Source organism: Bison bison, unplaced genomic scaffold, assembly GCF_000754665.1.
Source record: "Bison bison bison isolate TAMUID 2011002044 unplaced genomic scaffold, Bison_UMD1.0 scf7180017864293, whole genome shotgun sequence".
Lineage (NCBI taxonomy): Eukaryota > Metazoa > Chordata > Mammalia > Artiodactyla > Bovidae > Bison > Bison bison.
Genome location: NW_011494865.1, coordinates 190,171 through 217,010, shown reverse-complemented (window position 1 = coordinate 217,010; position 26,840 = coordinate 190,171). Strand labels below are relative to the sequence as shown.

The 26,840-nt window shown below is 44.1% G+C and overlaps 1 protein-coding gene across 2 annotated transcripts in view; it reads left to right on the top strand.

The window, feature by feature from the left end:
• The window catches only part of GRIN2A (glutamate receptor, ionotropic, N-methyl D-aspartate 2A), a 442,009-nt gene that overhangs the window by 313,733 nt on the left and 101,436 nt on the right, over positions 1-26,840 (top strand). For both annotated transcript variants that reach the window (XM_010850655.1, XM_010850656.1), the window contains exon 4: positions 26,568-26,773. In XM_010850655.1, the coding sequence (XP_010848957.1) occupies positions 26,568-26,773 (206 nt within the window). The remainder of the gene's footprint in view (positions 1-26,567; positions 26,774-26,840) is intronic.

The following is a 26,840-nucleotide window of genomic DNA, read 5'->3' as shown; positions in this document are numbered from 1 at the left end:
ATTGATGATGATGGTCATGATAATGCTGGTGCTCTTAATTGATGTGAGGATCAAGGAGACAGCAGCTGCCATTAGTTTGAGTGCCTGTTATTTGCCAGACACCATGCAGAGTGTTTTCAATGCCTTATTTCACTTAAATATCACTACATCCTCTGCATTTTTTCTCATATGTAAAAGGAAGGTGATAATAGTACTTACCTCAAAGAGTTGTTGGGAAGGTTAAACAAAATAATATGTCAAGTGCTTCCAACACTGACTGGCACATAGTAAAGTGAAAGTCACTCAGTCGTGTCTGACTCTTTGCAACTCCATGGACTGTAGCCCTCCAGGCTCCTCTGTCCATGGGGTTCTCGAGGCAAGAGTACTGGAGTGGGTATCAGTTCCCCTCTCCAGGAGATCTTCCCAACCCAGGGATTGAACCCAGGACTTCTGCATTGTAGGCAGCAGATTCTTTACCATCTGAACCACCAAGGAAGCCCATAGTAGGTGATCAGTAAATGACATCTTCAGTTATTGTTATTGTATGGTCAGCAAGTTGTGTGCGGCTCTTTGAGACACCATGGACTACAGCACGCCAGGCTTTCCTGTCCCTCACCATCTCCCGGAGTTTGCCCAAGGTCATACCCATTGAATCGGTGATGCCATCCAACCATCTCATCCTCTGTCTCCCTCTTCTCCTTCTGCCTTCAGTCTTTCCCAACATCAGGGTCTGTTCCAATGAGTCAGCTGTTCACATCAGGTGGCCAGCATATTTCCAAAGAATATTCAGTGTTGATTTCCTTTAAGACTGACTGGTTTGATCTTCTTGCTTTCCAAGTTATCATTAGAGCTCCACTGTATAGGAGAGAAATTGATAGTTGCATGGGATGAATGACTTGCCCAAGGTCATATAGTAGTGAAGGGAGAATTTGAACCTAGGCAGTATTCTAATAGAGCTAGAATTAACCAGTATGTCATCTGCAGTATCCATCTCTACCCAATTCACAAACGCAGCTTGATAAGGAAGCTGTCTGAGGGTGATGGGGCATTTTTAAGCTGACAGATGATATAAATGTAAGACAAAAGCCATACCCTTGATCATTTGCCATTGCCATCAATTATGAAAATGAGTGAATAGATTATTGAAATGATCTCAGATGAGTAAATTATTCAAACAGCCTCTCAGTCAGAAGTATTTCTAGACACTCCTGTACAGACAGATAAAAACCATTTTTATTTTCGGACTGGGTCATCAACTCATCTGTGTTGTAAGTGAATGCAAAGCCCTGAGATCCTGTCATAGAGGGGAAAGAGATGGATGGAGGGTGGAAAGAAGAGAGAGAACAAGAGAATGGACACCAGGCTTTAGTCAACACTGCAGAGCATAGAATAGACTTCCTCCTTTATTTGGGGAAAGTTTTTTTTTTTTAAACTATGTTCCCTGAAATGCTATGTTCTTTCAGAGTACTGCAAGGGCCTCTGAGTGGATTGGGGTTAATGAAACAGAATACAGCTTTAAGCAGAGATGGTAAGGCTTTATCTGTTTGCTCTATTGGTGCTCCAAGAGAACTTCATTTGGGGAAAAGATGGACTATTTCTAAAATAAGTTTGTAAACATAAAGAGATTCACTTTAGTCATCTTCTGAATATAATACAGATAAATAATAAGCATTTCCTGAGCACCTATTACAAGCCAAACCTTACAACATTGGCTTTATATTTACCCTTCTACTTGAGCGACAATGATAATCCTATGAAGTATTTTGTAACTGTTGAATAGGGAAGATTTGGAGATATTTGGTGGCATTTTTTTCAGTAGCTGAGAAAATATTCAAATTTAGGTCTTGTGGGTCTCCTAGTCTGGTGCTCATTCAGATACTTGACACAGTTTCTGGGATTAATGATGGGAATTTTCATAAAGGACCTGGCGGCTCTTGTCGGTATTATCTGCCTTGGGAGTTGAATGGAAGGAAGGCGTGAGAGTTTCTTTAAGCAGACTCAAATCTTCCTCCTTTGTAGTTTTTGTTGTTCAGTCACTCAGTCGTGTCCGATTCTTTGCGGCCCCATGGACCGCAGCATGCCAAGTTCCCCTGCCTTTCCCTATCTCCTAGAGTTTGCTCAAATTCATGTCCATCGAGTTGGTGATGCTATCCAACCACCTCATCCTCTGTCACCCCCTTCTCCTTTTGCCTTCAGTCTTTCCCGGCATCAGGGTCTTTTCCAGTGAGTGGGCTGTTCACATCAGGTGGCCAAAGTACTGAAGCTTCTGCTTTAGCATCAGTCCTTCCAATGAATATCAGGGTTGTTTTCCTTTAGGATCGACTGGTTTGATATCTTGCAGTACAAGGGACTCTCAAGAGACATTAATTATTAACAGAGTGTCTAATATGATTGAACTATATGTCTATTTATCTGTCCACCCAGCCAGTCATCCAGTGACCAGTCACCTAATAAACCATCCATTTGTCCATCCATTCATCCATCCATCAACCCATCTGACCAACCATCTTTCATCCATCCATCTGGTCAACCACTCTCAAACCCACCACTTACCAACTGCTGATCTGTTTACCTTCTATCTACTCTGTACCAGGCCAGTGGCAGGTGAAGATGAAGCCAAAACAAATAATACAATATCCCTGCCCTCAAGAAACTCACAGTCTAGCTGGAGAGACAGAGAAATGAACTTTCAGTTACAGCGTAGGTGAGTGCTAATAGTAGCAGTAAGCCCAGGGCACTGCAGGACATCTGCCCGGCCTGGATGTTAAGAGGGGGATGAGAAGAAGCTTCCTTGAAAGAGCTAACACATGTCATGAGTCCTACAGGATGAAGAAGCCTTATTCGAAGGGTGAGAGTCATTTGATGCATTTTATTAACTGAATCACCAGCATTCGAGACTCCTCATTTTTTCTTGATTTCACAATTTATCCAATTAGCTAGCTGTCCCTGGATGGCTTCCCACCCACCTACAGCTACCAGACCTCCATGATTTGTTGTGTGGACCCGCTGTCTACTTTCTGAGCAGTGTGTCTGTCATTTTTGTTATCTCCCCCATTTGCACAGTGATGGAGCAGACAGGAATGACATTTGTCTGTAAGAAAAGAGGCAGAACAGTGAAGCGTACTACCCCAGCAATCTGCTTCTGGCTACAAGTGGCTGTGTCAGGCTGCCTTCTGTAGCCGCACTTTGGTTTTCTCATCTGTGTTACTGGCAGCACTTTCCACAATGCTGTTTTTCTTGGCTTTGGAGCCTGGGTTGGACCAGAGAGAGAGGCAGATAAAGACTGAATATTCCCAGGGTAGCTCTCAAAACCGTGGAAGACTTACTGTGCTTTCTTACTCTCTGAAGACAAGAAAATTGGCTGATACCTTGAGATCTTCCCCCACATTTTATAAAATAATCAATAATAAAGAAAACAAAGAAAGCATGTTCTCATTAATTATCTATTTTATACCTAGTATTAATAGTATATATATGTCAGTCCCAATCTCCCAATTTCTCCCATGCCCTCCTTTCCCCTTTGGAATCCATAAGTTTGTTCTCTATTTCTGCTTTACAAATAAGACCATCTATACCATCTTTTCTAGATTCCACATATATACATTAATATATGATATTTGTTTTTCTCTTTCTGACTTCACTGTATAAGACACACTCAAGACTTTCTTCATCTTTGTTATCAGTTATTCGTGTCTATAAAATAAATGTCTGCTTATAGATGAATTAAAAATATAATTTCTGTGTCCTAGTTATAGCTTGTGTGTGTGTTGGACTCAGTCATGTCCGACTCTTTGCCACCCCATGGATGTAGCCCGCCAGACTCCACTGTCCATAGACTCCTCCAGGCGAGAATACTGGCGTGAGTTGCCCTTTCCCACTGCAGGTTGTCTTCCCCACCCAGGAATCGAACCCATGTCACTTGCATCTTCTGCACTGGCAGGCAGATTCTTTACCACTGTCACCATCTGGGAGGGCTTTATATCCATTACTTTGACTCCATTTTAACAGATATTCAACATGAGTACTATCATCCCTTCCCCAATTTATATATAAAGCAAATGAGGCTCTGAAAGAATTGATGACTCGCCCAAGGTTACAGAGTCAGTAAATGGCAACTTCTAGATTGCAGCTCAGGTGCGTCAGATGATAAAGTCCATTTTATTTTGATGACACTGGATGGTAGATGGGGTTATTTGTGCAGTGATAGTGAAGGTTGGCATTGCTATAATTACGGACACCTACCTTGGGAGCCCCCATCCATGCCTGCTTTCAGTGTGTGCATGATGGTCTGTTAGAGGTATGAGATTCTCCACTGAACCAGGCATCTCTTCCTCAACCTAGCCCATAACATTCCACTGAGCTGTGTGCACATCTACCATGTAATCAGTCTCTTGCATCTTTGTGCAAAACCAGTTGACATTCTTCTGCAAATCTAAAGCTGTCAGTCACCCTCCACTCTTGCAATGTGCTGCATATTCATCCCTTATTACTCCATCATACATTTATTATCGGTAGCCATTGTCTTTTGAAAATATTTTTAAAAACTCATTGCAATCATATCTATGCTGTGTGCTTAGTCACTCAGTCATGTCCAACTCTTTGAGACCCCATGAACTGTAGCCCACCAGGCTCCTCTCTGTCCATGGGATTCCCAGACAAGAATACTGGAGTCGGTTGCCATGCCCTCCTCCAGGGGATCTTCCCATCCCTGGGATCGAACCCAGGTCTCCAGCATTGCAAGTGTTACCGTCTGAGCTACCAGGGAAGCCATCATATCTATAGAGTTCCTGGAGTCTGTTTCCCTTTCATTTGAGTTATAATTCTGCAAATTAGAAAGAAAGACAAAAGGGACCTGTTTGAGGAGGAAGGGGATAGGGATAGAACTATCTTGATTTCTCTCCTTGGGCATATAAAGCCTCCACTGGGAATGCACATGAGGGAAAAAAACACTGAGGTTGAGAAAAGACAAGAGTCAACTCTTACTCACTTGGAGGAAGTTTTACAATGACTTGAGGAAACCAATGTCCCCTTGATCATATTATGTTTAACTTTAAAGTTGAAAGAGACAATCTGAGTTGTCTCTGATCCTTCATATCTTTTTTCATCATAATGGCCTCTATGTGTGCAGCAAATTATAGCTGATGGCATATCTTTTTTCTTTCCACAATTAAAGTGTGTTTGAAGCATAGGCAGTTATGTGGTAGAAAAGGAGGGCAAGAATCTGATTTGGATAGAGATCCTAACACCCACCCTACTTAGAGGAAAAGCAGGAACATTTACCTCATTTTAGAGGTGGCAATGGCAACCCACTCCAGTACTCTTGCCTGGAAAATCCCATGGATGGAGGAGCCTGGTAGGCTGCAGTCCATGGGGTCTCAAAGAGTCGGACACGACAGAGTGACTTCACTTTCACGCAGTGGAGAATGAAATGGCAATCCGTTCCAGTGTTCTTGCCTGGAGAATCCCAGGGATGGCGGAGCCTGGTGGACTGCTGTCTGTGGGGTCGCACAGAGTCAGACACGACTGAAGTGACTTAGCAGCAGCAGCAGCAGAGGTAAAAGCAGAGAAGCAGATGTTGAGACAGGGTAAGATGCTTGATCAGGGTTCCTTGGCAGGGACTGTACACATCTCTGTCCACAGAAATATTTGAGTTGGTGCCTTGAATCCACATAGGATTTAGGTTTCATTATCAAAATGGCACCCTGACCTTTGCATTCAGAAATTGTCATCTCATAGAAAATGGATGAGGATTCAGAAATGTGGGACACCCATCCAGTTATTCTATAAAATCAATCAGGACAGAAGTTGGAGACAAAGATGTGTCTAATCCAGAGCCCAAATCCTGGATCCATGTCCAAAGGTGAGGGAGTGAGTGGTCCAGGCAGGCTAAGTGAGGTCAGCACCACGGTCAGCAGACAAGGCCTGATGCCCCGGTTGAGCCTGGCATTGGTTGGTAGCTGAGACATTTAGGAGAGTGGAGTATTTGATCAACTTTATAGGAGCTGGTAGGATTCCCTGGTGGCTCAGTGATAAAGAATCTGCCAGCCAGTGCAGAAGACGCAGGTTTGATCTCTGGGTTGGGAAGATCCGCGGAGAAGAAAATGGTAACCCACTCCAGTATTCTTGCCTCGAGAACCCCATGGAACCTGGTGGGCTACAGTTCATGGGATCACAAAGAGTTGGACACAGCTTAGCAACTAAACAACAATAAAAAGGAGCTGATAGTTGTGAGACTCAAGTCAACGCTGAAAAGTTGTCATTCCTTGTATTTCTCAGATTGATCAGTTTCTCCATCAGTAAAATGGAGCCAATGGTAATACCCACCTCATGGGGTTTCTGTGAGGATATTAATGCTACCATTTATTAAATGCTTCTTGCATGTCCGAAAGAGCTTTAAGTATAAGATCTTTCTTAATTCACACAAAACCTAATGAGATGGGTACTATTGGCATCCTATTTTATAAATGAGAAAACTAGATAATACAGCAGACAGGTAATATCCAAGAATCTGAACTGAGTTTTGCCCCTCTCCCATTTGTCTGATTCTGAAACCCATGCTTTGACCACTAAGCTCTATTGTCTTCCTCAATTGAATTCTGAAATGCAGGGACATCACCCAGTGTTGCCGGAGGTCGAGGATGCAAGTGAGAAAAACACACAGTTTGTTTTTCTGACATGATTTCAGATAATGAAAGCACAGAGCCTCACGATTTCTGAGCAGTGACTATGCCACAGGCCCTGAGCCAAACATATTGCATACATTATCACAATTTATGTTCACCAGAACCCTAAATGGTAGCTTTCATAATGATTTTTATTTTACAGATGAGAAAATTGAGGCCGGGGAAGTGAATTAATTGCAGCATGGTCACCCAGCCACTTCATAACTTGAGAGATTATAAATAATGTATGTGAAACAGCCAGCAAAGGGCCTGGTGCACAGTGGAAAGAGTTTAACAAATGGGAATTATTATGCAAAGTGCAGTATGGATTCTTTAATGACAATTACCAAGTTTTGGGTTTTTTTAATGCATTTTGAGTGGGTTTCTGAAAACCTATTGCTGGTATTCTCTTTTCTCAAAGGAGCTGGGCTCCGAGTTCAAAGGTGAACATACTAAAGAATCACTGTCCCCTTGTTTTCTGTTTGAGTCCCACACAGGGAGTTGAATGCTAAAACGCAGACCATTAAGCAAGTCCTGGGCCAGCAGTCAGAAAACTGTCTGTAGTTCTTTCAGAAAAGGATAGTCTGCTATCCTTTTCTGCCCCATGTTACTTGAATGATCACTAGTTTATGGCTCTGAAAAATTGTAACAATATCTCCTCTAAATTCATATGACTGCAATGAAGGTCAAATGAAATGAGATAATAAATAGCAACTTGTAACCCACAAAGAGCTATATAAATTCTGGGGATTTTATATTATTAACCTCACAGTAACATTCACCACTTTGGCCAGGATGATTGTTCCAAGTATGTCGTGGAAATTTATCTGAAATTTCCATTTTATATGTCTTTTCTTTTTCATCCCAACACAGCTTCTTCACCAGCTGAAAATTCAAAAGTACATTCATAAGGTTGTATTTTAGGGCATAAGGATCCAAGAAGGCTTGGGTTACATTTATAGTTATAAAATTAATGGTATGCATTAATTCTGCAGAACCTCAAACCAGCAAATGGAATTAAAAATAATTGTCAGGCCTCTGGATTTATTGCTAGAGCTAAAATAACACTGAGCTGCTTTTGGCAGGAACTTCTCTGTGCACAGAATTATATTAATAGGCAATATCAGTCCTATCTGTACTAGAGTAGGTGAAGAACGTATCTGTTTCCCTTTGGGTGAAAGAAGAAAGTGCATTTCCAAAGGATTATCTTGGTATAGAACACCTGGGCTTGGCGTTTTGGTAAAATTAGTGTCTTGCTCTCTCCTATTCTGAAGATACAGTCTGTGCCCTACATTTAGGGGTTAACTTCAAGAGTACCTGCACATTGTAGACGGGAGGGAACTAACCTTGACTGAATACCTACTATGGGCCAGGCTGGGAGTTTCCCATAAGGAACTCATGTAATTCTCACAAGAGCCCTGTGTATACTGAAACACCCTGGTTGAGCAGCAGTGGCCAAGTGGTGCACAGTCATAAGTGTTCTGTAGGCCTGGTTTTATTTAATTTCACAACAGTCATATGATACGATTACTCCTAGCATACCCACTTTACAGAGGAGGAAACTAAGGCCCAGGAAGTAAACAAGTAAACGCAGCCAAGGGCGCACAGCTAGTGAGCATAATAGCTGGTATATGCAGGCTCAAGTTCAGCCAAGTCCGAAATCCACATTACTTTCAGTACATATGACCAGAAGAAGCCAGATAAAGTTGACAAGTTATTACAGGAGGATCATTGTTATGGTGGGCATGTTGGGATATTGATTTATTCAGTTGTCTACTTAATTAACAGTTACATATCTACTCTGTAAGGGGCCCCAGACTGGGTGTAAGGGATACCAAGGCAACAGGACATGGTGCCCACGCTCAGTGGGTCTGCTGGGCAGACAGGCGAGTGTGCAGGTACTTATAACACTTTCTGAAATAAGCAAGGCGGTCAGCTGGCCAGTTTTCTGGGGTCGTCAGGGTCTGCTTCCCAGAAGAGCTGTTCTCTAAGTTGAGTTCTGAAGGGCAAGTCGAAGGGTGCCAGGCAGAGTGTCAGAAAGGTTATTTTGTGCGTGTGTTTGTGTGTGTGTGTGTGTGTGTGTGCAGCGTGAGGAACATGTGTGGATACCTGTCTCTGAGACAGGAGCTTGATGTACTTGGAAGCCTCGGATTAGTTCTATGGGATTCAGCAGTCCATGTGTGGGATCTGGCCATCAGAAAGGAGGCTGGCATGAATGCAGAGAACTAGAGACATCTGGGGATGAGCTGGGTCATTTGGGGCACGGTCAGATATGTTCACTTGATTTCAAGTGTAGAGAAAAACCATCCAAAGGCTTTAAGGGAGAGACTGGAATGGTCATATATGCAGGGATATTTGGAGTGATGGCTTAGGTTGCAGTTGGGAGGAGAGGCTGGAAGGCGTGCTGTTTGGGCAGGGCGGGGAGGCAGTCTGGAGACGGTGGTGGGAACCAGAGAGAGGCGAAGACTAAGACTGAGTGGTGGTCTGACTTAGGAAAGAAGTGGACAAGGGGAAAATATTCAAATATTAGAACTATCAAGGCTTGGCAATTGATTTAACATAAATGGAGGTGGAAGGAGAGGGGTGAATTAAGGACTGTTTCCAGGGTTGAGGTTTCAAGAACTCATGTTTGGTACATGGGAGAAAATATTGTGCTTTTTATTAAAAAAAATAAAATAAAATCACTGAAGGTAAGATGATGAGTTCTGCTCTGACTCTATTAATAGAGTCTGAGCTCTCCTGGAGGCTGTGAAGAGGAGCTGATGAAAGACAGCCATGTCTGAGAAAGGTCAACATAGAGATGATACCTGAAGAGTGAGTAAGAGATGCCTGAACATGAAGTCTGAGGGCAGGAGGGAGGGGCAGGGAGTGTGAAATGTGTGGAGAGAAAGAGGGGCTTGGATTTTGGCAGAGCTGCGGAAGTCAAAGAGGTGGGAACTCACCCAGAAAGGGGAAGATCATGACTGTCTAGGATAGGGGACTCAAGGACAATGGGAGTGACTTTCAACGTCAAGTGGATGCACCTGTTGGCTTTCATGATGAGAGAGTCACTGGTAACCTTGATGAGGCCTGTTTCAGAGGAGAGATTGGTGCAGGAGTGTGTCCAGGTCACAGCTGATGGGATTAGTAGGAAAGAGTTCCCTGTCATCAGTGGAGGAGGGGTGAAGGATGACAGGTGTGCAGAGACAGGTAAGCTTGTGGGGTTCATGGGTCATCCATAGACTGTGAAATCAGAGGCAGATTCATCAGCTGGGAGTGAGGATGGAGCTGGCGGAGTTGCGGTCCCTCGTGGGCAGGCGTGAAGGTTTGAAATAGGTCCCAGGGAATGGAAGATAGCCAGTCAGGAAAAGGGAAAAGAACTGCTGGTCAGAGAGGGAATCCTTACATTTAAAAGGGTCTCTGCAGTTATGTGATGTTCTCCATCTCTATATTTTGGTTTACAGAATGATTTACAGAGGGGGAAGTGGCCGGATTGACTGAATTGCTGTAAGGTGGTGATGGGCAGGTGTGACAGGAAGACAAAGTGGGGCATGATAGCTGTGGAAGTGGCAGAATGTCTATTGATGTGGTAGATGAATAGGTCTGCATTAGAATGGGGAGGAGGCGAAGGCTCGAGTGAGTGGATCAATGGACAGAAAAGAGAGGACCCTGGGACCATGGCCAAGTGATGCTGGAAAAGAGGCATGAGAACAGCAGCGTGAGAGCACTGTGGGTTTATCTAAATTGAGGATCATCGAAGTCAAGCATTTCTAAGTGAATTTCCCCTCGTGGGAATGAGTGGCTAAAATGCACTGAAGGTGGCCGGTGGAGAAGAGGTCAATAAACTGACCTCTAATTTTATCCAGATAGTCTGGCAAATAAGAACATATTTATGAAGCAAATGGTGCAATCGTTTGAAAAGAGGACAATGTCGAAAGATGTGGAAAGCGATAAATACCAGCCACACATGTGTGAGATCACCGATACTATCTCCGGTACTAAGTCATCAAGGGATTCCCAAGGCCAATTGCCATTTTGAACTCAAAAGCAACCAGATTGCAGTTTGCATGTAGCAATTTCAGCCCAGTATCCAGGGGCTTTCTATAATCTCGTCCCACTGTATCCTTTTATTCCTCTTTCTCTCTCATCCCCTTTGTACACTGTGTGTTTCATCCCACTGGGGCAGCTTCCTAGTCCACAAACACGTCCCTTAAGCTCCCTTGCTATGCTTCTGTCCACACTCTTCATTCAACCGAGAAGTCTCGTCTCTCCATGCTGATTGTCCAACTGCTCTGCCAGCTCTTCAGCCTCTCTCAATTGCTGCTCCTTCCTCGGCGTCTCCCCTCCCTCTTCAGATCTGCCCTTCCATTTCCGATGCTCCCCGATGTGCTTGTTTCACCTTCGTCATTTTCTCTTGTAGTTTATAACTAATTCTGAGAGCATTGTATTGCATTGTATTTTCCCTATTAGTAGGCAGGTCACTTACAGATAGAGACTTAGATCAGGGCTTGGTAAACACTTTATGCAAAAGACAGCTAGTAAATATTTTAGGCTTGGTGGGCCATGCTGTATGTATGGCAAGAACTCAAATTCTGCTGATTTAGTGGGAAAGCAACCATAAACAGTGTATAGGAAAAATGAACTTGGCCGTGCTCCAAGACTTTATTTATGGACATGGAAATTCAGATCCCATATCATTTTCATGTCACAGAATACTATTCTTTCCATTGTTTTCAACCATTTAAAAATATAAGATCCATCCTTAGCTCACAGGCTGTACAAAATCTACTGGCCCTGGGGTCTGAGTTTGCCAACCACCAGCTCAGAGTCTACTTACTGCAGTATCACCAATGCTAAGACAGTGTGTGGTACATGCTGCTGCTGCTGCTCAGTCACTTCAGTCGTGTCCGACTCTGTGCGACCCCATAGATGGCAGCCCACCAGGCCCCGCCGTCCCTGGGATTCTCCAGGCAAGAACACTGGAGTGGGTTGCCATTTCCTCTTCCAATGCATGAAAGTGAAAAGTGAAAGTGAAGTTGCTCAGTCGTATCCGACTCTTAGCGACCCCATGGACTGCAGCCTACCAGGCTCCTCCTTCCATGGGATTTTCCAGGCAAGAGTACTGGAGTGGGTTGCCATTGCCTTGTCCGGTGTGGTACATAGTAAGCTCTTAATAAACATTTACTGAGTGAATTAACCAGTGGATCAATGTCATCCAACCTTAAATGACTGAAAACCTAGAGAACAGCTTTGCATGTTGGTCGTGAACACTCAGAATCATCAAGCAACTTGGGGTTCTTTCTACCTTTGGCTACAATGTGTGTGAATCCGAAAAGTTTTTATTTCATTAGCATGACACAGCTCAGAAGTATCATCATTGAACTTGAATTTGAGTCTTCTGACTTCAAGTCTAGGGTTCTTTTGAACTATGAGTTTGTCAGTAGGATTCGATAAGGAATGGTCACCGAGATTCTCATTTCATCCAAGTAACTGTGCCAGATTCTGGCATTGTTAATTAGTGTCCAAGATGGGGATAAGTGGTTTGGATGAAATGGGACTGACAGTAGAGAGCTACTGAGGCTCAGTTTACTGAATAGAACGAGTCTTATCTGGTCCATCCCGAGGGGATCCTCATCTCCCTTGCCGCCTTCTAATAATCATGTTTTTAACAGTGGGCAAAGCTGTGGTTAAGCTTATTATTGTTTCCTCACCATTAAATCTTCTGTTGGCTTTAGTATTTCAAAGGATCCTCTCTCTGGAATACTTTAGGGTTCAGAAAAGCCTGGAGCAAAGTAGTTTGGGGCCAGAGCTGCACTAAGAAAAACGATTGTGAAAATACCATCTTATTTAAGGTGAATTGAAATTCTCATCTGTGTGCATTTCATCATAGGATGGCTTTCGTTAGCATCTTTGTAATAACCAGTAGGGCCTCAGGCACCAACCCCTGGCTCACCCTTTCGTTTAGAAGGAGGAAGATGTCTATCTCAAAGACTTAAATTTATTATCTTGCCCCAGATATGAAAGAACCAGTGCCCGTCAGGGACCTGACACCAAGTGTTCCACACCCGTCAACTTTTACAAGCCAAGAACTTTTCACGGGCGAGGGGATGAAATGCTTTGCCACTGATTGATACCCTCAGGTCTTATAACCTTATTTTAAAACTCTGCAGACGCTGTCAATGAGGTTAACTTTAAATGTTCAGGCTGAGATCCAAATGGAATTGGCTTCTTTACATAATGCTGAGTGAGGAAAACCATGAGTCTTTGGCCTGTCTTATCCCTTAAGTCAGGTTTGATGCATTAAGGTCTCTTGCTTCCTCAGTCTGCAATTTAATTACCTGGAACTTATCTCCTTTTCGGGCTTCCCGGGTGGCTCAGCGGTAAAGAATCTGCCTGCAATGCAGGAGACCCACGTTCAGTCCCTGGGTTGGAAAGATTCCCTGGAGGAGGAAATGGCAAGCCACTCCACTATTCTTGCCTGAAGAACCCCATGGACAGAGGAGCCTGGCTGGCTACAGTCCAGGGGGTCTCAAAGAGTTGGGCGCTACTGAGAAACTTTCACTTTATCTCCTTTTAGAAGCTGTTAAACACAAGGCCCCCCATTTTTTTTTTTTTACCACTTTGAGAGGTTTTCATGGGGGGGGGGGAAAGTTGTCCAAGGGTAAGAGGAGGAGTCATGTCTGTATTCATATCCAGCCTAGTCATAATTTTCAGGCTGGTGAGAATGACTTGTGAATCCCAAGGAATGCGGGGCCCTCTAAGCTATCAGCCCAGTTTTGAAGGGCTCTTAACACCTCCTGGGCTTCCCTGGTGGCTCAGATGGTAAAGACTCTTCCTGCAATGCAGGAGACCCCGCTTCAATCTCTGGGTCAGGAAGATACCCTGGAGGAGAAAATGGCAACCTACTCTAGTATTCTTCCCTGGAGAATCCCATGGACAGAGGAGACTGGTGGGTTACAGTCCATGGGGTTGCAAAGAGTCGGACATGATTGAGCAACTAACACTGTTCACTTTCTAACACCTCCTAACTCTTACTGGTGACTCTGCCAAGGGAACCAAGAGCTGCTAAATATCCTTCAAGTAAATATTCAAAGAAGAGCTATTTACTCTGCCAGATTGCAAATGGCATTTCATTTATCTTACAAGTAGAAACTACACTGATCTTTGAAATTTACCGAGAAGTACATTAGAAGGTCAAAAGAAAAATCTTTTCCATGCTTCCAAATTGTCTTTGCAAAGGTGTCAAATAATATCCGTGGTTATCACGGCTGCTATAACAGAAGACTGATCTTAGGCCACGTTCTTGTCCAGTATTGGGTGTTTGTTTTCCCCAACTCCACGTTCTGCGATTGTCCCATTTTCCTTCACATCTCCTTCTAAACTGTTTTTGCAGACCTAGAGTCATACAGAGTGACTCTTTTAAATACCTACGTGGTATACAGGGCGTTAGGTCACAGTGGGGAGAAGACAGTGGAGCTGGTGTGTCAGAGGTATGTTCCAGGGTGGAACTCAAGGTCCTTAGAAGAATCGAGCCACAGGAACACTGAGGAAATCGGCAAACGTGAAAGAACCACATGGCAGCCGTCCCTGGCTGTTGTCTCCTTTCCTCCTGTATTTCTCGGGAAAAGAACACCTTGCCCCTCTCTAAAGGGGACAGGCCACGCATGTGGGGAGGCTGAGCTCAGGCGTCCCAGCTCCCCAGGGTATCGCTGCCTGCAGTGAGGTCTTTCCATTTCATCCACAGAATGTCCCCTCTTTCCCTTTGTTTGCCTTAACATCTCCCAGACCAGATCTGATGGCACCCTGGGGAGTGTCGAGCAGCGGTGATGGCCTAGGCGCTCGCGTCCCACAGCCTGAGCTTAGCCTCCGAGTGCTCTCACTGGCTTTTTTGATCTTGGGTTAGTTACATCAGCTCCCAGTTTCCCAGTCTATAAAATGAATGTACTGACGGCCTTGTCCATACAGGGTTGTGAGGGTAAAATGAGAAAGTCCATGTTAGGATGATCACCATGCCTCAAGACATACCAGTTATTATACTTTTTAATAATTTAGTAATTATTATTACAGCCTGTTGGAGGGCTGGCTGATACAGAAGTTTCACAATGAAGGACTCCCAGGAGAGGATTCAAAAATTTAATTAGTATTAATAATTGTGAGAGAGGCCTCCTTTTTAATTTTTGCTGGTTTTTCAAATCTCTAATGTTAAGTCATTCCAAGGTGAACCCAAAGAAGAGAAAGAAAACACTCGTAACTGTTTAGTTAAAGACCAGGACACATCCCTTTTTAAAAGCATGCAGGAGTCTAGAAAGATTGTACTGATGAACCTATTTGCAGGGCAGCAGTGCAGATGCAGACATAGAGAGCAGACTCATGGGCACAGTGGAGGAAGGAGAGAGAGGGACGGATTGAGAGAGTAGCCTGGGAAACATATACACTGCCACATGTAAAATAGATAGCCAGTGGGAATTTGATGTATGATGCAGGGAGCTCAACCCAGGCCTCTGTGACAACCTAGAGGGGTGGAGGGGGTGGGAGGTGGGATGGAGGTTGTAGAGGGAGGGGACATCTGTATACCAATGGCTGATTCATGTTGAGGTATGGCAGAAACCAACACAATATTGTAAATCAATTATCCTCCAATTAAAAATAAATGAATTTTACTGATTCATGTCAATGGATGGCAAAAAGCACCACAATATTATAAAGTAATTATTCTTCAATTAAAATAAACTAATAAAAATACATAAATTAAAAAAAAAAGTAAAACAAATAAGTAGAACTTATCTTCATCCCCAGGAACCTGGGAACAGGCACTTTGGAGAACTGAAGGTAATAAATGGAATTCTGAAGAATATGGAGCCTCCTTGTTCCAGAGACCTTTATATGTGAGGTTAAACCAGCCTTGAGCTCTTCTTGTGTTGGCTGAACCTCAGGAGGAGAATGGAAGCAGCCAGTCGGCAGGTTGTTCATGGAAATCACAGCGATCAAAACACGTTTTGAAGTACCAGTTCAGTGCTAAGTCCTAAGACAGCTGACTCTGTTTTCCATAAAGATATTAGATTATCCTGAGAACAGTTGTTATAGGAGGGAAAAAAAATCAACTGCTCCAATGTGAGCTGTATAACAATTAAGCAATTCTGAAATTTCAACTGAGAGGAATTTAATTAAGGCTCTAATAGCTGATTAAACTCATTTAGATCTGCTGGCAGTTGCTGCTGGTGACATAAGAAACCCAGGAAGACAGACTTTCTCCATTTCTGTACGCTGCATTTAATCCTGCCGGTAGTCACAGGTGTGATCCTTTAGGGGCTTCTCAAAATGTGGTCCTTGGATCACCTAGAACAGAATGACCTGGGATCCTGGTTAAAAAGTTAGGTTCCTGGGCCTCCCTCATCCCACATCTACTGATGCAGAGATTCCAGAGATCTACGAGTGTGCATTCATTCATTCATTCATTTTAATTGAAGTATAATTAATTTACAATACTGTATTAGTTTCAGGTATGCAGCAGAGTGATTCAGTTACACATACATATAGATGTATATTTTCAGATTCTTTTCCATTATAGATTATTACGGGATATTGAATATAGTTCCCTGGGCTACACAGTAAATCCTTGTTGTTTATTTTATATGAAACAATGTGTATCTGTTAATCCCATACTCCTAATTTATCCCTCCTCCCTCCTTCTCCTTGGAGTTTGCATTCTTTTCTTTTTAATTTAAATTTTTATTTTATATTTGAGTATGGTTGATTTGCTATGTTGTGTTAGTTTCGGGTATATAGCACCGTGATTCAGTTTTGTATATATGTATATATATGTTCTTTTTCAGATTCTTTTCCCATAGAGGTTATTAATATTAAGTAGAGTTCCCTGTGCTGTAAGTAAGTTCTTGATTTTGGTGTCTTTAATTAGTTTTTATTGGAGAGTGGTTGCTTTACAATGTTGTGCTAGTTTCTGCTGTACAGCAAAGTGAATCAGCTCTACATACACGTGTATCCCCTCTCTTTTGGATTTCCTTGCCATTTAGGTCACCACAGAGCACTGAGTGGAGCTCTCTATGCTGCACAGTAGGTCCTCATTAGTGATCTAGTTTATACATAGTAGTGTATATTGGAGAAGGAAATGGCAACCCACTCCAGTGTTCTTGCCTGGAGAATCCAAGGGACGGGGGAGCCTGGTGGGCTGCCGTCTGTGGGGTCGCACAGAGTCGGACACGGCTGAAGTGACTTAGTAGCAGTAGCAGCAGTGTATATATAGAGTCTGCATTCTTAATCAGCCCCCAAGGAGAGGTTCTTATTCCTGCTAAAGTTTCGTAATCCAACAACCTTTAGTAATTGCATTTAAGACCATGAATTCCAAGGAGGCAGCTGCTTTACTTCAGCACCTGAAAAGCAGTTCTTAGTCTCACTCTGCCAGTGGCTATCTGAGGCCCCATGACACAGGACAAAGTAGGTTTGGTCCACACCTGCTTTTCAGCAGTTTCCTTGTAGAAGCTGGTTTGACTGTAGGGTGCAGTGGGGTCCAATGTGACATCTAGTTTCACAGACTCCTGCTGTCTTGAAGGAACCTTAGATTGAATTGATTCACAAACTGCTAGACTCAACTGCGAACTACTCCAAATAGAACGTATTTCAACTTGGTATCAGGTCACAGTCGTGGCTCAGACATCTTTGCTGTGAAGTTTCCAGATCAATCAAATTCAGGTCTGCTTTTGGTTTCAAGCAGCAGCCGAAGACACAGAATGACTCGTGCATAACCATGCTATCACCCACTGTAGTACTCTTGCCTGGAAAATCCCGTGGATGGAGGAGCCTAGAGGGCTGCAGTCCATGGGATCACCAGGAGTCGGACATGACTGAGCGACTTCACTTTCACTTTTCACTTTCATGCATTGGAGAAGGAAATGGCAACCCTCTCCAGTGTTCTTTCCTGGAGAATCCCAGGGACGGGGGAGCCTGGTGGGCTGCCGTCTATGGGGTCGCACAGAGTCGGACACGACTGAAGCGACTTAGCAGCAGCAGCAGTGTGTATATTTGGAGAAGGAAATGGCAACCCACTCCAGTGTTCTTGCCTGGAGAATCCCAGGGACGGGGGAGCCTGGTGGGCTGCCGTCTATGGGGTCGCACAGAGTCGGACACGACTGAAGCGACTTAGCAGCAGCAGCAGTGTGTATATTTGGAGAAGGAAATGGCAACCCATTCCAGTGTTCTTGCCTGGAGAATCCCAGGGACGGTGGAGCCTGGTGGGCTGCCGTCTATGGGTTCCCACAGAGTCGGACACGACTGAAGGAACTTAGCAGCAGCAGCAGCAGCAGCAACCGTGCTATCAGCTCACTTGTGTGTTAGATTTGCATGGGAGTGATGGTAATTGATGATACTGTTTATGCTAAATACGGACATTAAGTCATTTTAAATACCCTCACGGACATTAATCTTATGTCCTTTGGAAGACTTTATATTTCAGGTGGAGAGAAATTGGCCTCCTGTTTGCTCTGTTTTTCTCCTTAAATTCATCTTCCTGAAGAGTTAATCCCTCACATTTTCACCAGCTTGGAAGTAAATCACTGCTTATTATCCAGAGTGAAATGTCTTCTGGTGTTTTTGCACATGTGAAGTGTTAGCTAAGGCTTCTTCCCCCACCTGGTTATGAAATCACCCAGTGAGTTCACTGGGGCCAGTCAAGCTGGAGCCCAGGCAATGTGAACTCTGCTTTCATCATCGGTTTTAATAAATTTCTTCTCTGATTTTTAATTTTGCAATCCCTATTGTCTTCTCTCCAAGGAGAGGATCTGAGTAAACAGGCAAGTTTCCTCTTTTAACTTTGAATTCTAAGTAAAAATTGATGCTGTGCTACAGTCTGAATCGAGTTCAGTTCAGCAAATATTTATTGAACCAGCCTGTGGTGAACACTGTACTATAGCTGATGTAGGTCAGGAGGTATGAAAGTCTGGTTGGGCCAGATATTCTATAATTCAGGGCACACTGAGCCCTTGCTCCCCACCTGCAAGCAGTCATACAGTTGGTCTCTAAGTTGTATTGATTCCACCAATTTGGGGTCCTGACAGTTCATGCCAGCCCCCCACCACCACTTTGATATGGCTCTATACCAGGTTTCTCCAGGTTAACTGCCTCCTGACCCGTCACTCTGTTCAGAATCTTCTAGGCACAACCCCTTTCTCTGCATGGCCTTGAAAAGAAGTGTCCTAATACATCAGACTGATTTTATTCCTCCCCCAGTTAAAAGTCTTCCTACAGTACCCATCTCCTTCCCGCTACACTCTTCTCTCACCCTGAGAACAAAGGTGGAACTCCAGAACAAGCCACGCACCAACTCTACTGCTCTGGCTCATGGCTAGAAGTCACTTCCTGTAGGAGCATCTTTGGTTTCCTTGCAGAGCAAGATGTACTCTGCTCCAGTGACATCCTGTGCCCACCCCAGCATGGGAGTTGTTGCATTCATGATCTCATGTTATCTCATGAGGTCCAGGGTGCTCCAACTCCTCTTCTCAACAGACAGGAAAGTCTGAGGACAAGAACCAGGTCTGGATTAGTCTCAGCTGCAGCCCCAGAGCCTCCTGCAGGGCCTACCATAGTGCAAAGCCCTGGATGCACACATACTGAGCTTACGAATGAACACGCAAGAGAATTCAAGGGAAAAAAAATATTCAAAAATGCACTCTGGCTGGAGAACTAGGCTGCAGGAGAGCAGTGGTGTTTAAGCTGGAAGTGGAAAGAATGGACAGGATTTCAAGTCAGTGGAGATGATAAGGAGAGGGATTTCAGGCAGAAGAGGTAGTGGAGGCAAAGAAGGGGCATGAGTGTCATTTAGGGTGTGTGCGGTGAGAAGTGAAAAGGGTATGCGTCATTGTGGCTTAGTGTTGTATGTGAGAGGGGAGGTGTGTGTCAGGTATGTGTGTGTGTGTCGTTATACAGGTATGTGGAGGTGAGTTGTATATGCGTGCATAGCAAATTCAAGTAGGTATGAGTGTAGCTGTATGCGTAGATGTATAAGTATATAATATGTGTGAAGTGTATGATATGTCGGAGAAGGCGATAGCACCCTACTCCAGTACTCTTGCCTGGAAAATCCCATGGACGGAGGAGCCTGGTAGGCTGCAGTCCATGAGGTCGCAAAGAGTCGGACATGACTGAGTGACTTCACTTTCACTTTTCACTTTCATGCATTGGAGAAGGAAATGGCAACCCACTCCAGTGTTCTTTCCTGGAGAATCCCAGGGACGGGGGAGCCTGGTGGGCTGCCATCTATGGGGTCGCACAGAGTCAGACACGACTGAAGCGACTTAGCAGCAGCAGCAGAGTATCTGTGTTTGAAGATGTATACGTTTTACTGTGAGGGTATGTATAGAGTGTGAGGTCTTCCCTCGTAGTTCAGTTGGTAAAGAATCCACATGCAATGCAGGAATCTGCCTGCAATGCAGGAGACCTGGGTTCATTTCCTGGGTCCGGAAGATCCTCTGGAGAAGGAAATGGCAACCCACTTCAATATTCTTGCCTGGAAATTTCTATGGACAGAGGAGCCTGGCGGGCTACAGTGCATGGGGTCGCAAAGAGTCAGACATGACTTAGCAGCTAAACCACCACCATGAAAGAGAGATGGAAAAAGTGATAGAGAGAGTATTGGGGTTGATGGGATCTATATTGTGGGGTCCGTTAACATAAGAGGAACCTGGATTTGATTCTGTGGGCAGTATGTGTCATGGAAGGGTTTGAGTAGAGATAGATCTATGATTTTGGTGTTTAGGTGTACGTTTTTAGGGGTGGCTTGGGAGAGACCAGTTGTGAGGTGATTTTAATTGTCTCTTGTAAGCATTTCATTGAAAATGAATGAAATGATTCACTGAAAAAGACCCTGATGCTGGGAAAGGTGGAGGGCAGGAGGAGAAGGGGTGACAGGATGAGATGGTTGGATGGCATCACTGACTCAATGGACGTGAGTTTGAGCAAGCTCTGGGAAAGTGAAGGACAGGGAAGCCTGGTGTGCTGCAGTCCAAGGGGTCACAAAGAGCTGAACAGGATTTAGTGACTGAACAACAAAAAGCATTTCATGAATAGATCCGATACAGTCAGTCAGACCTCTTTGAAAGGAGAGGCACGAATATCTATTAACCTCATTTCTTCCAGCCTTTTGCAGCCTCTGTGACACATCCATGGATTTACCCAGATATGAAGGGATGAATACTAATTTATGCCAGTTTCTTGAGATGAAATTATCTTTTCTCTGAGAAAATCTTGGCTGAACATCTTGATAAGTAATCACTGCCCTTTCACTAAACAGCTCCTATTAGGAGCTGAAGAGCAATTAGGTTTCTAAAAGCACAACATTTAAATTTTATTAATAAGAATGGATAAAAAAATCATTGCAAAGTTAATTTTCCCTTTCTATATTTCTTTTAACAAGAACACTTTTCTCCATTAAAGGTTAATTATTTTTCTTTGTCCTCAAAACTTCAGTTTATTTGCAGAAAACATTTAGTTTATCACCAAAATTCAGTTTATTTTGAAGGTAAAGATTTTTTTTTCCTTCTCCCATACAACCTATTTGGGTTAATTTGGGACTGTTTCCAAGTAGGAAAAAAAAAAAAAACCCAATTCATGATAGAAATAAAAATCTGCCCACACCTTTTTCTTGTGTACATGGTGTTCATAAGAATTAAAACAGTGCTAAGAATGAAAAGTGAAAATGTTAGTCTCTCAGTCGTGTCTGACTCATTGCGACCCCATGGACTGTAACCTGCCAGGCTCCTTTCCTTTGTCCGTGGAATTCTCCAGGTAAGAATACTGAATGGGTAGCCATTCCCTTCTCGAGGGGATTTTCCCAACCCAGGGACTGAACCCAGGTCTCCCACATTGCAGGCAGATTCTTTACCATCTGAGCCACCAGGAAAGCTCCAAGTGCTAAGAATAGTGCTTATTAATCTCTGGACCTAGATATTATCATACTAAGTGAAGTAAATCAGAGAAAGACAAACACCCTATCACTCATGTGCAATCTAAAAAGAAAATGATACAAATGAACTTATTTACAAAGCAGAAATAGACTCACAGACATAGGAAACAAATTTACCAAAGAGGAAAGGCAAGAAATTAGGAGTTTGGGATTAACCAATAAAAATTACCGTGATCTAATGTTACAGACAAGTGTGGTATGTTCATTCATTCCATCACCTGCTGCTAAGTCACTTCAGTCATGTCCGACTCTTAGGGACCCCAGAGATGGCAGCCCACCAGGCTCCCCCGTCCCTGGGATTCTCCAGGCAAGAACACTGGAGTGGGTTGCCATTTCCTTCTCCAATGCATGAAAGTGAAAAGTGAAAGTGAAGTCTCTCAGTCATGTCCGACTCTTAGCGACCCCATGGACTGGAGCCTACCAGGCTCCTCCATCCATGGGATTTTCCAGGCAAGAGTACTGGAGTGGGGTGCCATCGCCTTCTCCACATTCCATCACCAGCTATCCCTTAAGTCCTTCTTTGTGCCATGCCCTGAGTTAGAAGCTGTAGACATAAAAACCAATTAATATGCATATATATATATATATATATAAAATATATTGGGTTGGCCAAAATGTTTCTTATGTTTTTTATACCTTCTTATGGAGAAACCAGAACAAACCTTTTGGCCAACCCAATATATATACACATCCCTGCTAGACTGACGTGTCACCATCTAATGAATGAAACATAGACACAAACATAGATTGTGAAGGTATAGTATTGTTAGGCAAATGGAAATTTAGATGTTTCATCAAATTAAGGATTTGTAAATGAAATGTTATGGTGTCTGGGGTTTCCTTCGGTATTGTATGGGAGGACTGGTTGGGAGTATACATGAGACAGGATTGGCCATGAGTTGGTCATGAATGAAGCTAGATAATGGGAAGACGGAGATCCATTCTACTATTTTACTTTTGTATGAGTTAAAATTTTTCCATCATAAAAAAAAGGAAAAAGAATGAATGAAGTAAAGAGCTTCCAGTTTTAGGCAGATTGTGTTTGGACACATATTCATCATGATTTCTGCATTTCTTTCTCTGTTCCAGATAACAGACTAGATTAACTCTCAGGGTAAATCTCAACTCCTTAACAGGACCTACAGGGCTTCACATCATCTGGCCCCTGCCTGCCTGGAATGCCCTGCCCCCTTCCCTTCATCCTTTCATCCTGGATTTCCAATCTCAGCTTAGGTGCCACCTCCTTGGGGAAGCCTTCTGGGATTTCTTTCTCCCTCTTTCCAATCTTAGACCCATATTTTATTTTTTTCCCTCCTAGTTTGCGTGTATATATTCTTGTGTGATTATTTGACTCATGTGTGTCTTCCTAATTAGCCTAAAAATTCAATGCAAGTAAAAATATTGCTGTTTGCACTACAGTATCTTTAGTGCCTAGCACAGTGCTTGGCACCTAGAAGCCACTGAGTAAATATTTACGGAGTAAATGAATCTCTATTAAACCTGTCTACAAACCCCAGACTCAGTTACAGCCCTTTGTAAATAGGAATGTAGGAGGGGAAAGTGAAGGTTGTCTGTTTCTCCCCATCTGCTAGAAAAAATCTTAAAGAGTTGAGATTTTTGGTGTTTGGAACAGGAGCCCATCAGACTCCGAGAAGGAGGTGCAAGCTCTCAGGATCCAGGGCAATGTTGACACAGCAACTTCAGCTCCGGATCAAGTTTTCCACCCACTGCACATTTCCACCCTCTTTGGCTGACCCATGGGTGCTTACTTAGATGGGAAGGGAGGGAGGAACTTAGAGAACTTAGAGAAGATCTCAGAAGTTACTGCACTCTGGGGACTCATAAACCTTTGTAGCCTATCTCTCCGTGAGTCAGCCTTGGGCTGGAGCTTTTGCCTGCCTCCCATGGTGTAGAATATGTGATGTGGTCAGTAATGTCACCGAAGATTCTGCTATGGGCTTTGCCTCTATTTGTGTTACCTTGGGATTTTAGGTGGAGAAGGAAATGGCAACCTACTCCAGTATTCTTGCCTGGAGAATCCCATGGACGGAGGAGCCTGATGGGCTACAGGTCCATGGGGTCGCAAAGAGTCGGACACGACTGAACGACTTCACTCGCACTTCACTGGGATTTTAGGAGTTGTCTCTGCAAGGAAGAGAGGATCTTGGAGCAATAACATGATTACTGCAGAACAATTACTAGGAGCACTAGTGGGAAAGTGCCTTTGGATTCAGACGATTCCATGGTATAGCTCTGGTTCCACCACTTAAAAAGCTGTGCAAGTTTGGGCAGGTTGCATAACCTCTCTGTGCTTCAGTTCCCTGAACTGTGGTGTTGGAGTAATAATCTTTATCATATGGGATTTGTGGGGATTAAATAAAGTGGTAATATTGGCATATTTCCTTAGCACATAGAAGTGCTCAGAAGTGACATTGTTTTAATTATAGCATCAAACGCTATGGGGGAGCTGGGAGCAATGTTCTATATTACCAGGGAACACGGGAATGCCTTTGCAAATTAAGTCATATTTGAGCTATATTTTACAAGCTAACTTCCCAGGTGGTGCTGGTGGTAAAGAACCTGCCTGCTAATGCAGGGGATGTAAGAGACACGGGTTCAATCCCTGGGTCAGGAAGGTTCCCTGGAGGAGGGCATGGCAACGCACTCCAGTATTCTTGCCGGAGAATCCCATGGACAGATAAGCCTATAGTCCATAGCGTCACAAAGAATCAGCAGCAACTTAGCACAACCACAAAAGTAACATAATAGTATCTGCCATGTATGTTACATGCTAAATAAATTCTGTGCTAAGCGCTTCATGTATATTTTTGGCTCATTCAAATCTCACTATAGTTCTGAAAGCACATGCTGTGTCCATCCACATTCTACAGGCAAAGCAAAGTTCAGAAAGGTTAAGCCACTTTCCCAAGGCTGCTTAGCTAATGGGTGAAGCCAGGATCAGCATTTAGTTTGTTTGACTCCAAAAGCCATTGTCTTGGCCACTGAACTACCCAGTCTCTTAAAGGTTATGTTTGAGTTTTCTAAGAGAGATGGAAAAGAAAGGGATGGATGTAGCATATTCCAAAAGGAAGAGCCTGAATATCTCTTCATCTACTTGCATGTTTATTATTGTTGGCTTGGAAGGCAGGGGAGTGATCAGTTTTATCCCTCATTGTTCTCAGGCACATGCCAGCACCTAGCCAGCGTTCAATAAATCTGTGTTGAATGAATGACGGATGTGATGGGCTCCATTTTCTCTCTATCCTGTGTTACACATCACAGCATGAGGCGATGAATGTGTTTATTTGTCCAAATAACTCTACCGCCTTCCGTAACTTAAAAAGGAAGGTGTCTGTGAAGCTGGACAGTTTTGTAATTGGCCGCGTGGCACGTTTCTCAACAAGCAGCAAACATTTTCCAGTCCAGATGCTGAAGTCATCTCTGAGAACAGACTGATTGCCTTCTCTCCCGACACCCCGTCCCTTCTCCTGGTGTCCAGCATGTTTGAATTCTCTTTAAGGGCCTGAGATTCATTTCTGGTGACACTTACATTCCAGGAGGAGAGGTGAGAGGGTCACGTCAACAGAGACAAGCCCGGACTCTTGGCACTTAGCTCTTCAGACGAGGTATTTTTCCTTGAGGTTGATGCTACAAATAAAGCGCTGACCTGCGGTGTCAAGCAGTTGCATGTGGGAGCAGGAGTAGGAAGGAGAAAGTGCGAAGCTGGGGGCAGCTTTCCCCCATGTGTATGCGCAGAGTGCCAATAAGCTGTCAAATAAAATTAAGGTTCAAAACATACAGCCTTCAATTTGATTCCGCTAAGATGCCGGCTGTTGCAGGGAGGGAACACAATCGATTCTGTTTTGACAGGTCTCGGTGTTCGCTAAGCAGCAAAAGTCTCCACTCTGTGCCTGATTGATAAAAGCTCACCTGATTTGCAACTTAAATAGAACCCCATCTGAGCTTGAAGGGAGGCGCTCATCCTCCCACCAGACCTCCGTCCCTTTTGCTCTTGGATTTCCTCTTCCTTTTCCTCTTTCTCTCTTTCTTAGCACTTTTTAAATTTCTCTCCCTCTCACTGTCTCTCTTCTATACTTACAGGAAGAGTTTATACAGTCCCTAATACCTGCCAGGCATTGGGCTGTAGGCTTTTCTCAAAACGCCTTATTTCATTCCCATGACATCCTTATAAAGTAGGTGGAATTGTGTCTATTTACAGATGAGAAAACAGATGTTCATCGTGATTAAGAGCCTGCCTGGGGTTGTACAGCTAGCAACTGGCAAGAGTTGGGGATTTAAGTCCAGACCTCTCTAAATTGAAAAGTCCCTGCTTTTTTCTTTTTTCTTTTGGGCTATTTTTGGCCGTGCTGGGTCTTCACTGCTGTGCGGGCTTTTCTCTAGGTGCAGCAAGTGGGACCTACTCTTTGGTTGCAGTGCTCGGGCTTCTCATTGCTGTGGCTTTTCTTGTTGCTGAAAATCCGAGGTGCACAAAGCTTCCGTAGTTGCAGCTCCCAGTCCCTAGAGCACAGGCTCAGTAGCTGTGGCTCACGGGCTTAGTTCCTCCATGGTATGTGGGATCGTCCCGGATCAGGGATGGAACCCATCCGTGTCTCCCACCCTGGCCTGCAGATTCTTAACCACTGGACCACCAGGGAAGCCTGTTTGCTGTTTTCATGACATCAGTGGTTCTGAGCACTGGAGGGACATTGCAGTCAGCTGGGGAGCTCTAACAGCATCTGTACTTAGTCTCCACCCCCATATTTACTCAGTCTGGGGAGAGTCCAGAGCATGGGGGTTGCTTTCCCCTTTATCCCCATCTCTGTTAGTGTACAACAGATGAGTGTGTTGGGGTAGGTAACGGAAAAGCCCCGAGGATGGTGGACTTCTTCTCCCATGCCTCTTCTCGGGGAGGACTCCTCCTTTGAGAAGCCGGTGGTGCAGGAAAGCACAAGTGTGTCTCTGTCTTTTTGCCGCAGGTGGGCAAGTGGGAGAACCAGACCTTGAGCCTGAGGCACGCCGTGTGGCCCAGGTACAAGTCCTTCTCCGACTGTGAGCCAGACGACAACCATCTGAGCATCGTCACCCTCGAGGAGGCCCCTTTTGTCATCGTGGAAGACATTGACCCGCTGACCGAGACGTGTGTGAGGAACACCGTACCGTGCCGGAAGTTTGTCAAGATCAAGTGAGTCTGGGGGTATGGTGGGTTGAATGTGCCCAGTCGTGCCCAATCCTTTACAATAGCCTGAATC